Source organism: Puma concolor, chromosome B3, assembly GCF_028749965.1.
Source record: "Puma concolor isolate L17-30 chromosome B3, mPumCon1.1.hap2, whole genome shotgun sequence".
In the NCBI taxonomy this organism is placed as follows: Eukaryota; Metazoa; Chordata; class Mammalia; order Carnivora; family Felidae; genus Puma; species Puma concolor.
Window position 1 is genome coordinate 121,789,968 of NC_141672.1, and position 16,927 is coordinate 121,806,894.

The window sequence follows — 16,927 nt, forward strand, 5'->3', positions numbered from 1 at the left end:
TTTTTTTAAATTTTTTTTAACGTTTATTTATTTTTGGGACAGAGAGAGACAGAGCATGAATGGGGGAGGAGCAGAGAGAGAGGAAGACACAGAATCAGAAGCAGGCTCCAGGCTCTGAGCCATCAGCCCAGAGGCTGACACGGGGCTCGAACTCACGGACCGCGAGATCGTGACCTGAGCCGAAGTTGGACGACTAACCGACTGAGCCACCCAGGCGCCCCTAAATTGTACATTTTAAATATGTTTAGGTTGCAGAATATAAATTTTCTTCATTAAAGAAAATGATCAGAAGATAAAATCTTAGTGTGTTAGCATTTGAATTACATCTATGTTGATATGTCCACTTATTTGTTTTCCAGGGTGGATTGCTATTATGGGTGCCATCTGGTTGCTAATTTTAGCTGATATCCATGATTTTGAGATAATTCTACACCGAGTGGAATGGGCAACTCTTCTGTTCTTTGCAGCACTTTTTGTTCTAATGGAGGTAAGACTTTAGAATTCTTGCAAAGTAATCCTTTATCTGACTTTTATGTTTCATACTTTATTGTGCGAATGAAAAAAAGCCTAAGTCTATGGTCTTTCCACTTATTTAACATGGGGGAAATGATGGAAGTTATAAATAGACTATTTTAAGTTAAACCAGGTTTTATTTAAGCCACCTAAATATTTTCTGATAAATTGTTTATTTGGTTGTTGTTTTTAAAGATTATCTTTGTGATTTATAAACTTGCTCTAATTTCATTTTCCATAAAGTAGAATTTGCTCTAAGTTGTGTTTACAGCTGAGTGACTTGTTACAGAAAATTGACAGGGTGATATTATCTTGATGATCTATTTCATTTTGTGTAATGTTTAACTAAATATTCTATGTTATCATGGAAAACACTACATAAAAAGAGTGAATATTATTTTGGTAATAGTTGTTATAAAATGTATTCAAAAAATTATTCACATTATTATTCAATCTTGAGACTTGATTTATGAACTTGTGGCCTCCTCAAATACAAGGTTTGCTGAAATAGAAAAATACTACTCCCTAAAGGATATCTCAAGCACACCAAATATCTCACATTAATTAACTTACTGATGGTAGACCCATTTGGTTTTAATTATTCTGTGTAATAAAACTTTGATACTCCCCCCACCATTTGTCTTTAAGACAGGGCCTTTGAAGTTTTGTAATCTACATCTTTGCTCCTAATGGGTTGTGTAGATGTAATCAAGTGACTCAGTCCCTCCAAGTCTGTGAGGGGGGGTTGTGAATTATATTCTAAATCTTCAGTTTCACACTCAAAACATTCAGCTTTTTTTTTCAGGGTGTTCTTTCCACACTGAACACATAGAATATGGAGGGGAAAATTCTGGTTACTGTTTTCATGATTGGACTTTGAAAGTCTCTGCCTCAATTACATGTTTACTCCAGGTATAAATTGCTATCTCATCTGGGTTTTGGGCATATTTTTCCATATTTTATACTTCACTTTGTTGATGTAGTAAACAATGGAATTTTAAAAACAACTTTATTGGGGTATAATTTACATATCATAATATTCACATGGTAAGTTTACAATTTAATGATTTTTAATAAGTTTAGAACATTTCCATCATCCAAAAAAGATCCCACATGTCCATTTACGATTAATTCTAGCTCTTGACTCCAGATTTAGGCAATCACTATTTTTTTTCTGTCTATTGATTTGCCTTTCCTATACATTTCATCCAAAAGAATCATATAAAGGAAAAATCATAGTTTTTTCTGTCTGCTTTCTTTAATTAGAATAATGATAATAATGTTTGTTCATCCATGTCTTTGTATGTATTTTAGCTCATTTGTTTTATTGCTGAATAGCATTCTACTTTGTGGATACCATTTGATGAATATTTGTATTCTTTCCAATTTTGAACATTATGAATAGTACTATCATAAACATTTGTGTAAATTTGTGTGTAAACTTCATGTGGAATATATTTTCATGTCTTTGAGATATATGCTAGGTTTTATCATAAGTTTAGCTTCTTAAGATACTGTAAAAATGCTTTTCACAGTGACTGTACCATTTTACATTCTCACTGGCAGTGTAATAGTATTCCAGTTTCTCTACAACCTCACTATCACACTTTGCCTTTCTTTTTTTTTTAAATATATGAAATTTATTGTCAAATTGGTTTCCATACAACACCCAGTGTTCATCCCAAAAGATGCCCTCTTCAATGCCCATCACCTACCCTTCCCTCTCTCCCACCACCCCATCAACCCTCAGTTTGTTCTCAGTTTTTAAGAGTTTCTTCTGCTTTGGCTCTGTCCCACTCTATCCTCATTTTTTTTTCCTTCCCCTCCCCCATGGGTTCCTGTTAAGTTTCTCAGGATCCACATAAGAGTGAAAACATATGGTATCTGTCTTTCTCTGTATGAATTATTTCACTTAGCATCACACTCTCCAGTTCCATCCACATTGCTACAAAGGGCCATATTTCATTCTTTCTCACTGCCACGTAGTACTCCATTGTGTATATAAACCACAATTTCTTTATCCATTCATCAGTTGATGGACATTTAGTCTCTTTCCATAATTTGGCTATTGTTGAGAGTGCTGCTATGAACATTGGGGTACAAGTGCCCCTATGCATCAGTACTCCTGTATCCCTTGGGTAAATTCCTAGCAGTGCTACTGCTGGGTCATAGGGTAGGTCTATTTTTAATTTTTTTTTTTAATTTTTTTTTCAACGTTTTTATTTATTTTTGGGACAGGGAGAGACAGAGCATGAACGGGGGAGGGGCAGAGAGAGAGGGAGACACAGAATCAGAAACAGGCTCCAGGCTCTGGCCATCAGCCCAGAGCCCGACGCGGGGCTTGAACTCACGGACGGCGAGATCGTGACCTGGCTGAAGTCGGACGCTTAACCGACTGCGCCACCCAGGCGCCCCTATTTTTAATTTTATGAGGAACCTCCACACTGTTTTCCAGAACGGCTGCACCACTTTGCATTCCCACCAACAGTGCAAGAGGGTTCCCGTTTCTCCACATCCTCTCCAGCATCTATAGTCTCCTGATTTGTTCATTTTGGCCACTCTGACTGGCGTGAGGTGATATCTGAGTGTGGTTTTGATTTGTATTTCCCTGATGAGGAGCGACGTTGAGCATCTTTTCATGTGCCTGTTGGCCATCCGGATGTCTTCTTTAGAGAAGTGTCTATTCATGTTTTCTGCCCATTTCTTCACTGGATTATTTGTTTTTTGGGTGTGGAGTTTGGTGAGCTCTTTATAGATTTTGGATACTAGCCCTTTGTCCGATATGTCATTTGTAAATATCTTTTCCCATTCCGTTGGTTGCCTTTTAGTACTATTGATTGTTTCCTTTGCTGTGCAGAAGCTTTTTTATCTTCATGAGGTCCCAATAGTTCATTTTTGCTTTTAATTCCCTTGCCTTTGGGGATGTGTCAAGTAAGAAATGGCTGTGGCTGAGGTCAGAGAGGTCTTTTCCTGCTTTCTCCTCTAAGGTTTTGATGGTTTCCTGTCTCACATTAAGGTCCTTTACCCATTTTGAGTTTATTTTTGTGAATGGTGTGAGAAAGTGGTCTAGTTTCAACCTTCTGCATGTTGCTGTCCAGTTCTCCCAGCACCATTTGTTAAAGAGACTGTCTTTTTTCCTTTGGATATTCTTTTTTTTTTTTTTTTTTTTTTGTTATATATGAAATTTATTGTCAAATTGGTTTCCATACAACACCCAGTGCTCATCCCAAAACGTGCCCTCCTCAGTACCCGTCAACCACCCTCTCCTCCCTCCCACCCCCCATCAACCCTTAGTTTGTTCTCAGTTCTCAACAGTCTCTTATGCTTTGGCTCTCTCCCACTCTAACCTCTTTTTTTTTTTTTTTTGTTCCCCTCCCCCATGGGTTTTTCTTAAGTTTCTCAGGATCCACATAAGAGTGAAACCATATGGTATCTGTCTTTCTCTGTATGGCTTATTTCACTTAGCATCACACTCTCCAGTTCCATCCACGTTGCTACAAACGGCCATATTTCATTTTTTCTCATTGCCACGTAGTACTCCATTGTGTATATAAACCACAATTTCTTTATCCATTCATCAGTTGATGGACATTTAGGCTCTTTCCATAATTTGGCTATTGTTGACAGTCCTGCTATGAACATTGGGGTACAAGTGCCCCTATGCATCAGTACTCCTGTATCCCTTGGATAAATACCTAGCAGTGCTATTGCTGGGTCATAGGGTAGGTCTATTTTTAATTTTCTGAGGAACCTCCACACTGCTTTCCAGAGCGGCTGCACCAATTTGCATTCCCACCAACAGTGCAAGAGGGTTCCTGTTTCTCCACATCCTCTCCAGCATCTATACTCTCCTGATTTGTTCATTTTGGCCACTCTGACTGGCGTGAGGTGATACCTGAGTGTGGTTTTGATTTGTATTTCCCTGATAAGGAGCGACGCTGAACATCTTTTCATGTGCCTGTTGGCCATCCGGATGTCTTCTTTAGAGAAGTGTCTATTCATGTTTTCTGCCCATTTCTTCACTGGGTTATTTGCTTTTCGGGTGTGGAGTTTGGTGAGCTCTTTATAGATTTTGGATACTAGCCCTTTGTCCAATATGTCATTTGCAAATATCTTTTCCCATTCCGTTGGTTGCCTTTTAGTTTTGTTGGTTGTTTCCTTTGCTGTGCAGAAGTTTTTATCTTCATAAGGTCCCAGTAATTCACTTTTGCTTTTAATTCCCTTGCCTTTGGGGATGTGTCGAGTAAGAGATTGCTACGGCTGAGGTCAGAGAGGTCTTTTCCTGCTTTCTCCTCTAAGGTTATTTTGATGGTTTCCTGTCTCACATTCAGGTCCTTTATCCATTTTGAGTTTATTTTTGTGAATGGTGTGAGAAAGTGGTCTAGTTTCAACCTTCTGCATGTTGCTGTCCAGTTCTCCCAGCACCATTTGTTAAAGAGACTGTCTTTTTTCCATTGGATGTTCTTTCCTGCTTTGTCAAAGATGAGTTGGCCATACGTTTGTGGGTCTAGTTCTGGGGTTTCTATTCTATTCCATTGGTCTATGTGTCTGTTTTTGTGCCAATACCATGCTGTCTTGATGATGACAGCTTTGTAGTAGAGGCTAAAGTCTGGGATTGTGATGCCTCCTGCTTTGGTCTTCTTCTTCCAAATTACTTTGGCTATTCGGGGCCTTTTGTGGTTCCATATGAATTTTAGGATTGCTTGTTCTAGTTTCGAGAAGAATGCTGGTGCAATTTTGATTGGGATTGCATTGAATGTGTAGATAGCTTTGGGTAGTATTGACATTTTGATAACATTTATTCTTCCAATCCATGAGCAGGGAATGTCTTTCCATTTCTTTAAATCTTCTTCAATTACCTTCATAAGCTTTCTATAGTTTTCAGCATACAGATCCTTTACATCTTTGGTTAGATTTATTCCTAGGTATTTTATGCTTCTTGGTGCAATTGTGAATGGGATCAGTTTCTTTATTTGTCTTTCTGTTGCTTCATTGTTAGTGTATAAGAATGCAACTGATTTCTGTACATTGATTTTGTATCCTGCAACTTTGCTGAATTCATGTATCAGTTCTAGCAGACTTTTGGTGGAGTCTATCGGATTTTCCATGTATAATAGCATGTCATCTGCAAAGAGCGAAAGCTTGACTTCATCTTTGCCAATTTTGACGCCTTTGATTTCCTTTTGTTGTCTGATTGCTGATGCTAGAACTTCCAGCACTATGTTAAACAACAGCGGTGAGAGTGGGCATCCCTGTCGTGTTCCTGATCTCAGGGAAAAAGCTCTCAGTTTTTCCCCGTTGAGGATGATGTTAGCTGTGGGCTTTTCATAAATGGCTTTTATGATCTTTAAGTATGTTCCTTCTATCCCGACTTTCTCAAGAGTTTTTATTAAGAAAGGGTGCTGGATTTTGTCAAAGGCCTTTTCTGCATTGATTGACAGGATCATATGGTTCTTCTCTTTTTTTTTGTTAATGTGATGTATCACGTTGATTGATTTGCGAATGTTGAACCAGCCCTGCATCCCAGGAATGAATCCCTCTTGATCATGGTGAATAATTCTTTTTATATGCCGTTGAATTCGATTTGCTAGTATCTTATTGAGAATTTTTGCATCCATATTCATCAGGGATATTGGCCTGTAGTTCTCTTTTTTTACTGGGTCTCTGTCTGGTTTAGGAATCAAAGTAATACTGGCTTCATAGAATGAGTCTGGAAGTTTTCCTTCCCTTTCTATTTCTTGGAATAGCTTGAGAAGGATAGGTATTATCTCTGCTTTAAACGTCTGGTAGAACTCCCCTGGGAAGCCATCTGGTCCTGGACTCTTATTTGTTGGGAGATTTTTGATAACCGATTCAATTTCTTCGCTGGTGATGGGTCTGTTCAAGCTTTCTATTTCCTCCTGATTGAGTTTTGGAAGATTGTGGGTGTTCAGGAATTTGTCCATTTCTTCCAGGTTGTCCAATTTGTTGGCATATAATTTTTCATAGTATTCCCTGATAATTGTTTGTATCTCTGAGGGATTGGTTGTCATAATTCCATTTTCATTCATGATTTTATCTATTTGGGTCATCTCCCTTTTCTTTTTGAGAAGCCTGGCTAGAGGTTTGTCAATTTTGTTTATTTTTTCAAAAAACCAACTCTTGGTTTCATTGATCTGCTCTACAGTTTTTTTAGATTCTATATTGTTTATTTCTGCTCTGATCTTTATTATTTCTCTTCTTCTGCTGGGTTTAGGCTGCCTTTGCTGTTCTGCTTCTATTTCCTTTAGGTGTGCTGTTAGATTTTGTATTTGGGATTTTTCTTGTTTCTTGAGATAGGCCTGGATTGCAATGTATTTTCCTCTCAGGACTGCCTTCGCTGCGTCCCAAAGCGTTTGGATTGTTGTATTTTCATTTTCGTTTGTTTCCATATATTTTTTAATTTCTTCTCGAATTGCCTGGTTGACCCACTCATTCGTTAGTAGGGTGTTCTTTAACCTCCATGCTTTTGGAGGTTTTCCAGACTTTTTTCTGTGGTTGATTTCAAGCTTCATAGCATTGTGGTCTGGAAGTATGCATGGTATGATTTCAATTCTTGTAAACTTATGAAGGGCTGTTTTGTGACCCAGTATATGATCTATCTTGGAGAATGTTCCATGTGCACTCGAGAAGAAAGTATATTCTGTTGCTTTGGGATGCAGAGTTCTAAATATATCTGTCAAGTCCATCTGATCCAATGTCTCATTCAGGGCCCTTGTTTCTTTATTGACCGTGTGTCTAGATGATCTATCCATTTCTGTAAGTGGGGTGTTAAAGTCCCCTGCAATTACCACATTCTTATCAATAAGGTTGCTTATGTTTATGAGTAATTGTTTTATATATTTGGGCGCTCTAGTATTTGGCGCATAGACATTTATAATTGTTAGCTCTTCCTGATGGATAGACCCTGTCACTATTATATAATGTCCTTCTTCATCTCTTGTTACAGCCTTTAATTTAAAGTCTAGTTTGTCTGATATAAGGATGGCTACTCCAGCTTTCTTTTGGCTTCCAGTCGCATGATAAATAGTTCTCCATCCCCTCACTCTCAATCTGAAGGTGTCCTCAGGTCTAAAATGAGTCTCTTGTAGACAGCAAATAGATGGGTCTTGTTTTTTTATCCATTCTGATACCCTATGTCTTTTGGTTGGCGCATTTAATCCATTTACATTCAGTGTTATTATAGAAAGATATGGGTTTAGAGTCATTGTGTTGTCTGTATGTTTTATGCTTGTAGTGATGTCTCTGGTACTTTGTCTCACAGGGTCCCCCTTAGGATCTGTTGTAGGGCTGGTTTAGTGGTGACAAATTCCTTCAGTTTTTGTTTGTTTGGGAAGACCTTTATCTCTCCTTCGATTCTAAATGACAGACTTGCTGGATAAAGGATTCTCGGCTGCATATTTTTTCTGTCTAGCACACTGAAAATCTCGTGCCAATTCTTTCTGGCCTGCCAAGTTTCAAAAGAGAGATCAGTCACGAGTCTTATAGGTCTCCCTTTATATGTGAGGGCACGTTTACCCCTTGCTGCTTTCAGAATTTTCTCTTTATCCTTGTATTTTGCCAGTTTCACTATGATATGTCGTGCAGAAGATCGATTCAAGTTACGTCTGAAGGGAGTTCTCTGTGCCTCTTGGATTTCAATGCCTTTTTCCTTCCCCACTTCAGGGAAGTTCTCAGCTATTATTTCTTCAAGTACCCCTTCAGCACCTTTCCCTCTCTCTTCCTCCTCTGGGATACCTATTATGCGTATATTATTTCTTTTTAGTGTATCACTTAGTTCTCTAATTTTCCCCTCATACTCCTGGATTTTTTTATCTCTCTTTTTCTCAGCTTCCTCTTTTTCCATAACTTTATCTTCTAGTTCACCTATTCTCTCCTCTGCCTCTTCAATCCGAGCCGTGGTGGTTTCCATTTTGTTATGCATTTCGTTTAAAGCGTTTTTCAGCTCCTCGTGACTGTTCCTTAGTCCCTTGATCTCTGTAGCAAGAGATTCTCTGCTGTCAGCTATACTGTTTTCAAGCCCAGTGATTAATTTGATGACTATTATTCTAAATTCACTTTCTGTTATATTATTTAAATCCTTTTTGATCAGCTCATTAGCTGTTGTTATTTCCTGGAGATTCTTCTGAGGGGAATTCTTCCGCTTGGTCATTTTGGATAGTCCCTGGCGTGGTGAGGACCTGCAGGGCACTTCCCCTGTGCTGTGGTGTATAACTGGAGTTGGTGGGCGGAGCCACAGTCAGACCTGATGTCTGCCCCCAGCCCACCGCCTGGGCCACAGTCAGACTGGTGCGTGCCTTCTCTTCCCCTCTCCTAGGGGCGGGATTCACTGTGGGGTGGGGTGGCCTGTCTGGGCTACTTGCACACTGCCAGGCTTGTGATGTTGGGGATCTGGCGTCTTAGCTGGGGTGGGTAGGCAAGGTGCACGGGGGCAGGAGGGGCAGGCTTAGCTTGCTTCTCCTTAGGTGATCCACTTCAGGAGGGGCCCTGTGGCAGCAGGAGGGAGTCAGATCCGCTGCCGGAGGTTTGGCTCCGCAGAAGCGCAGAGTTGGGTGTTTGCGCGGAGCGAGCAAGTTCCCTGGCAGGAACTGGTTCTCTTTGGGATTTTGGCTGGGGGATGGGCGGGGGAGATGGCGCTGGCGAGCGCCTTTGTTCCCCACCAAACTGAGCTCTGTCGTCAGGGGGCTCAGCAGCTCTCCTTTCCTTTGTCCTCCAGCCTTCCCGCTTTCTGAGCAGAGCTGTTAACTTATGACCTCCCAGACGCTAAGTCGCGCTTGCTGTCGGAACACAGTCCGTCAGGCCCCTCCGCTTTTTGCAAGCCAGCCTCGGGGGCTCTGCTTGGCCGGCGAGCCGCCCCTCCGCCCCGGCTCCCTCCCGCCAGTCCGTGGAGCGCGCACAGCCTCGCCGCCCTTCCTACCCTCTTCCGTGGGCCTCTCGTCTGTGCTTGGCTCCGGCGACTCCGTTCTGCTAATCCTCTGGTGGTTTTCTGGGTTATTTAGGCAGGTGTAGGTGGAATCTAAGTGATCAGCAAGACGCGCGGCGAGCCTAGCGTCCTCCTACGCCGCCATCTTCCACCACTTCCTCTCCATTGGATATTCTTTCCTGCTTCATCAAAGATTAGTTGGCCATACTTTTGTGGGTCCAAATCTGGGGTTTCTAGTCTATTCCATTGGTCTATGTGTCTGTTTTTGTGCCAATACCACGTTGTCTTGATGACTGCAGCTTTGTAGTAGAGGCTACAGTCTAGGATTGTGATGCTTCCTGCTTTGGTCTTCTTCCAAATTACTTTGGCTATCCGGGGCCTTTTGTGGTTCCATATAAATTTTAGGATTGCTTGTTCTAGCTTCAAGAAGAATGCTGGTGCAATTTTGATTGGGATTGAATTGTATGTGTAGATAGCTTTGGGTAGTATTGACATCTTAACAATATTTATTCTTCCAATCCATTAGCATGGGATGTTTTTTCATTTCTTTATGTCTTCTTCAATTTCTTTCATAAGCTTTCTATAGTTTTCAGCATACAGATATTTTACATCTTTGGTTAGGTTTATTCCGAGTTATTTTATGATTCTTGGTGCAATTGTAAATGGGATAAGTTTCTTTATTTGTCTTTCTGTTGCTTCATTATTAGTGTAGACGAATGCAAATGATTTCTGTACATTGATTTTGTATCCTGTGACTGCTGAATTCATGTATCAGTTCTAGTACACTTTTGGTGGAGTCTGTCCAGTTTTCCATGTATAATATCATGTCATCTGCAAAAAGTGAAAGCTTGACTTCATCATTGCGAATTTTGATGCCTTTGATTTCCTTTTGTTGTCTGATTGCTGATGCTATCACTTCCAACACTATGTTAAACAACAGCGGTGAGAGTGGACATCCCTGTCGTGTTCCTGATCTCAGGGGGAAAGCTGTCAGTTTTTCCCCATTGAGGATGATATTAGCCGTGGGCTTTTCATAAATGGCTTTTATGATGTTTAAGTATGTTCCTTCTATCCCAACTTTATCAAGGGTTTTTATTAAGAAAGGATGCTAAATTTTGTCAAATACTTTTTCTGCATTGATTGACGGGATCATATGGTTCTTATCTTTTCTTTTGTTAATGTGATCTATCATGTTGATTGATTTGCAAACGTTGAACCAGCCCTGCATCCCAGGAATGAATCCCACTTGATCATGGTGAATAATTCTTTTTATAAGCTGTTGAATTCAATTTGCTAGTATCTTATTGAGAATTTTTGCATCCATATTCATCAGGGATATTGGCCTGTTGTTCTCTTTTTTTACTGGGTCTCTGTCTGGTTTAGGAATCAGAGTAATGCTGGCTTCATAGAATGAGTCTGGAAGTTTTCCTTCCCTTTCTATTTTTTGGAATAGCTTGAGAAGGATAGGTGTCATCTCTGCTTTCAATGTCTGGTAGAATTCCTCAGGGAAGCCATCTGGTCCTGGACTAGTATTTGTTGGGAGATTTTTGATAACTGATGCAATTTCTTCACTGGTTATGGGTCTGTTCAAGCTTTCTATTTCCTCCTGATTGAGTTTTGGACGTGTGTGGGTTTTTAGGAATTTGTCCATTTCTTCCAGGTTGTCCAGTGTGTTGGCATATATTTTTTCATATATTCCCTGATAACTGCTTGTATTTCTGAGGGATTGTTTGTAATAATTCCATTTTCATTCATGATTTTATCTATTTTGGTCCTCTCCCTTTTCTTTGTAAGAAGCCTGGCTAGAGGTTTATCAATTTTGTTTATTTTTTCAAAAAAACAACTCTTGGTTTCATTGATCTGTTCTACAGTTTTTTTTTAGATTCTATATTGTTTATTTCTGCTCTGATATTTATTATTTCTCTTCTTCTGCTGGGTTTAGGGTGTCTTTGCTGCTCTGCTTCTATTTCCTTTAGGTGTGCTGTTAACATTTTGTATTTGGGATTTTTCTTGTTTCTTGAGATAGGCTGGATTGCAATGTATTTTCCTCTCAGTACTGCCTTTGCTGCATCCCAAAGCATCTGGATTGTTGTATTTTCATTTTCGTTTGTTTCCATATGTTTTAATTTCTTCTCTAATTGCCTGGTTGATTCATTCGTTCATTCATTAGTAGGGTGTTCTTTAACCTCCATGCTTTTGGATGTTTTCCAGACTTTTTCCTGTGGTAGATTTCAAGCTTTATAGCATTGTGGTCTGAAAGTATGCATGGTATGATCTCAATTCTTTTATACTTATGAAGGGCGATTTTGTGACCCAGTCAGTATGTGATCTATCTTGGAGAATTTTCCATTTGCACTTGAGAAGAACATATATTCTGTTGCTTTGGGATGCAGAGTTCTAAATATATCTGTCAAGTCCATCTGATCCAATGTATCATTCAGGGCCCTTGTTTCTTTATTGACCATGTGTCTAGATGATCTATCCATTGTTGTAAGTGGGGTGTTAAAGTCCCCTGTAATTACCACATTCTTGTCAATAAGGTTGCTTATGTTTCTGAGTAATTGTTTTATATATTTGGGGGCTCCCGTATTCGGCGCATAGACATTTATAATTGTTAGTTCTTGATGGAGAGACCCTGTAATTATTATATAATGCCCTTCTTTATCTCTTGTTACAGCCTTTAATTTAAAGTCTAGTTTGTCTGATATAAGTATGGCTACTTCAGCTCTCTTTTGGCTTCCAGTAGCATGATAAATAGTTCTCCATCCCCTCACTTTTAACCTGAAGGTGTCCTCAGGTCTAAAATGAGTCTCTTGTAGAGGGCAAATAGATGGGTCTTGTTTGATTATCCATTCTGATACCCTATGTCTTTTGGTTGGAGCATTTAGTCCATTTACCTTCAGTGTTATTATAGAAAGATATGGGTTTAGAGTCATTGTGATGTCTGTAGGTTTCATGCTTGTAGCGATGTCTCTGGTACTTTGTCTCACGGATCCCCCTTAGGATCTGTTGTAGGGCTGGTTTAGTGGTGATGAATTCCTTCAGGTTTTGTTTGTTTGGGAAGACCTTTATCTCTCCTTCTATTCTAAATGACAGACTTGCTGGATAAAGGATTCTCAGCTGCATATTTTTTCCTGTTCATCACATTGAAGATCTCCTGCCATGCCTTTCTGGCCTGCCAAGTTTCAAAAGAGAGATCCGTCACGAGTCCTATGGGTCTCCCTTTATATATTAGAGTACGTTTATCCCTAGCTGCTTTCAGAATTTTCTCTTTATCCTTGTATTGTGCCAGTTTCACTATGATATGTCATGCAGAAGATTGATTCAAGTTGTGTCTGAAGGGAGTTCTCTGTGCCTCTTGGATTTCAATTCCTTTTTCCTTCTCAGATCTGGGAAGTTCTCAGCTATGATTTCTTCAAGTACTCCTTCAGCACCTTTCCCTCTCTCTTCCTCCTCTGGAATACCAATTATGCATAGATTATTTCTCTTTAGTGCATCACTTAGTTCTCTAATTTTCCCCTCATACTCCTGGATTTTTTTATCTCTCTTTTTCTCAGCTTCTTCCTTTCCATAATTTTATCTTCTAGTTCACCTATTCTCTCCTCTGCCTTTTCAATTCGAGCTGTGGTCGTCTCCATTTTATTTTGCAGCTCATTAATAGCATTTTTTAGCTCCTCCTCGCTGTTCCTTAGTCCCTTGATCTCTGTAGCAAGAGATTCTCTGCTGTCCTTTATACTGTTTTCAAGCCCAGCGATTAATTTTATTACTATTATTCTAAATTTACTCTCTGTTATATTGTTAAAACATTTTTGATCAGTTTGTTAGCTATTGTTATTTCCTGGAGGTTTTTTTGAAGGGAATTCTTCCATTTCATCATTTTGGATAGTCCCTGGAGTGGTGTGGAACTGCAGGGCACTTCCCCTGTGCTGTCTTGAATAACTTGCCTTGGTGGGCAGGGCTGCAGTCAGACCTGATGTCTGCCCCCAGCCCACCGCTGGGTCTACAGTCAGACTGGTGTGTACCTTTTCTTCCCCTCTCCTAGGGGTGGGATTCACTGTGGGGTGGCATGGCCCTTCTGGGCTACTTGCACACTTCCAGGCTTGTGGTGCTGGGGTTCTGGCGTATTAGCTGGGGTGGATTGGTAAGGTGCACAGGGGTGGGAGGGGCAGAGTCAGCTCGCTTTTCCTTTGGAGATCTGCTTCGGGAGGGGCCCTGCAGCACCGGGAGTGAGTCAGACCCGCTGGAGGGATGGATCCGTAGCAGCACAGTGTTGAGTATTTGCAAGGTACAAGCAAGTTCCCTGACAGGAACTGGTTCCCTTTTGGATTTTGGCTGGGTGGTGGGTGAGAGAGATGGTGCTGGCGAGCACCTTTGTTCCCTGCCAAGCTGTGCTCTGTTGTCTGGGGCTCAACAACTCTCCCTCCCGTTGTCCTCCAGCCCTCCTGTTCCCCGAGCAGAGCTGTTAACTTATAACCTTCCAGATGTTAAGTCCCGCTTGCTGTCAGAACACACTCCATCTGGCCCCTCCGCTTTTGCAAGCCAGACTCCGGGCCTCTGCTTTGTTGGCGGGCTGCCCTTCTGCCCTGGCTCCCTTACGCCAGTCTGTGTAGTGCACACTGCCTCTCCACCCTTCCTACCCTCTTCCGTGGGCCTCTTGTCTATGCTTGGTTTCGGAGAATCTGTTCTGCTAGTCTTATGGCCATTTTCTGGCTTATTTAGGCAGGTGTGGGTGGAATCTAAGTGATCAGCAGGACACGCGGTGAGCCCAGCGTCCTTCTATGCCACCATCTTCCCAGAAGCCCCTGCCTTTCTTTTTGATTATAGACATTCTAGTAGGTGTGAAGTGGTACCTCATTGTGATATTCAACATCATGTTATTAGCCATTTGTATATGTTCATGGATTTCTATTCAACTCTTTTCACTTGGGATTTTTTTGTTGTTGAGTCATCATTGTCATGAGTCATAATTGTCCTTTGTATATTCTGTATATTAATCTTTCATCAAATATGGTTTGATTCTGAATGTACATTGCCATTATATAGAAATACAATTAATTTTTCATGTTGATATATCCTGTGACCTTGCTGAGCTCATTTATTAGTCTAGTAGTTATTTTTGGATTCCTTGGAATTTTCTTTCATGTCATTTGTGAATAAAGACATTTAAATTTCTTCCATTTCTGATCTGAATGCCTCTAACTAGCTCATTTTCTCTCCCTCCCTCCTTTCCCCATTTTTTTCTTCTCTTTTTTTCCCTCTTGTCTTGTTGGCTAGAACTTCCAGTTCAGTTGAATAGAAATAGTGAACATTGACTTCCATACCTTGTTCCTGAGCTTAGGGGAAACACATTCAGTTTTTCACTATTATGTGCAATGTTTGTTGTAGGTTTTTTTTTTTTTTTTAATAGAATCTTTTTATCAGGTTGAGAAAGTTCCAATATATATCAAGTTTCTTGTGAATTTTTATCAGAAATATATATTGGATTTTGAAAAATGTTTTTCTGTATCTACTGAGATGACCATGTGATTTTTATTCTTGGGTCTATTAATTTGAATCTATTAATATGGTATACTACATTAATGGATTTTCAGATGCTAAATCTACTCTGAATTCCTAGAATAAATCTCACTTGGTCATGGTGTATAATAAAGTGTTGAGTTCAGATTGTATGAGAAATATTGGTCTTTAATAATAATAATAATAATAATAATAATAATAGGATTGTAACTGTAAAGGATTGGCTTTAATATTCAGTTGAGGTTTTCAGTGAGCCACCTGGGTCTGGAATTTAATTTGTGGGAAATTTTTGTGTTTGTTTTACTAATTCAGTTTCTTTGGTCATTCAGATGTTCTCTTTCTTCTTTCATAAATTTTAGTAATTTTTGTCTTTTATAAATTTGTCTATTTCATTTAATTTGTTTATTTCTGGCATAAGTTTATAATATTTACTTATAATACTTTTTGTTTCTGTAATGGCATTAGTGATGACCCGCTTTCATTTCTGATTTTGGTGATTTATCTCTCTCTTTTTCTTGATCAATATAGGTAAATTTGCACAATTTTGTTGATCTTTTTAAAAGAAGAACAAATTTTAACTTCATTGAATCAGTCCATAGTTTTTGTTTGGTATTTCATTGATTTCTAACCTTCATTATTTTATTTCTTATACTTGCTCTTGACTTAGTGTTCTCTTTTCCCTCCTACGTTTTTAAGGAGGAACCTTTGGTTATTGACTTGAAGTCTTTCTTAAAACTATACATTTTCCCAAGCACCACTCCTCTGAATTCCTTAAATTACATGTATTTATTTCATTTTCATTTAGTGCAAAATATTTTCTAATTTTCCTTGTAATTTCTTTTTTGAATCATAGATTATTTAGAAGTATGTTTTTTAAGTTCCAAATATTTGAGGATTGCCCATATTTCCTTCGTTTTTTATCTTTAATTTAATTAAGTTTTGCTTTCCATCATTTCAGTCCTCTTAATTTTATTGTTTGGTCTCAATAAAATTTTATTGTTTGGTCTCAATAAAATTTGGTCTTTCCTGGAGAATATTCCACTTGTGCTTGAAAAGTTTGTGTTCTTTCCTGTTGTTTGGTGGAGTGTACTATAAATGCCGGCTATGTCTTCCTTGTGAACAAATTTAAGTCTACATATCACAGATATTCTGTGTAGTGGTTCTGTCAATTTTTGAGAATTAGATATGGAAGTCTTCACTATTTTTGAATTGTGTACTTTTTCTTTCAAATGTGTTCATTTTGCTTTGTATTTTGAAAATCTGCTGTTAGGCACATATGTTTTATAATTATATCATCCAAACTAATTGAGGTTTTGTCATTATTATGTGTCCTTCATTTTCTTTAGTAATATTTTTGTGCTAGATTCTGTTTTGACTGATATTGATATAGCCACTTTAGCCCTCTGTTGTTTACTGTTCAAATGGACTTTCACTTAAAGAAAATAAAGTTTGATGATTTTTCTTTTGATGGAAATGTTTAATCCATTCACATGTAATAAAATTATTTTACACTTGAGTTTATGTCTTCCATTTTTGCTATTTGTTTTTGCTGTCATGTTTATTTTTTATTCTCTCTTCTGCTTTGCTGCTTTCTTTTGGTAAATAAATATTTTCTTCTGTACCATTTACATTCTCTTCTTTGTTTCTTTCTTTACACCGAATTTTTGAATTTTCTTTTTAAAGATTATATTTATTTTGAGAGAGGATGTGAGTAAGGGAAGGGCAGAGAGAGAGGGAGAGAGAGAATCCCAAGCAGACTCCACACTGTCACCACAGAGCCCAACATGGGGTTTGAACTCATGAACTGTGAAATAATGACCTGAACCATACCAAGAGTAAGATGTTTAACCTACTGAACCACCCAGGTGTCCCCTGAATTATTTTCTTATTGGTTACAGTAGGAGTTAAACTATGGATCTTAATTTTTATTACAGTCTACTTTGGATAAATAGTAAC

The 16,927-nt window shown here is 39.0% G+C and overlaps 1 protein-coding gene across 1 annotated transcript in view; it reads left to right on the forward strand.

The window, feature by feature from the left end:
* OCA2 (OCA2 melanosomal transmembrane protein) overlaps positions 1-16,927 on the forward strand; it is a 559,846-nt gene that overhangs the window by 291,573 nt on the left and 251,346 nt on the right. The window contains exon 19 of the mRNA XM_086711326.1: positions 360-487. Coding sequence (XP_086567452.1) covers positions 360-487 — 128 coding nt within the window. The remainder of the gene's footprint in view (positions 1-359; positions 488-16,927) is intronic.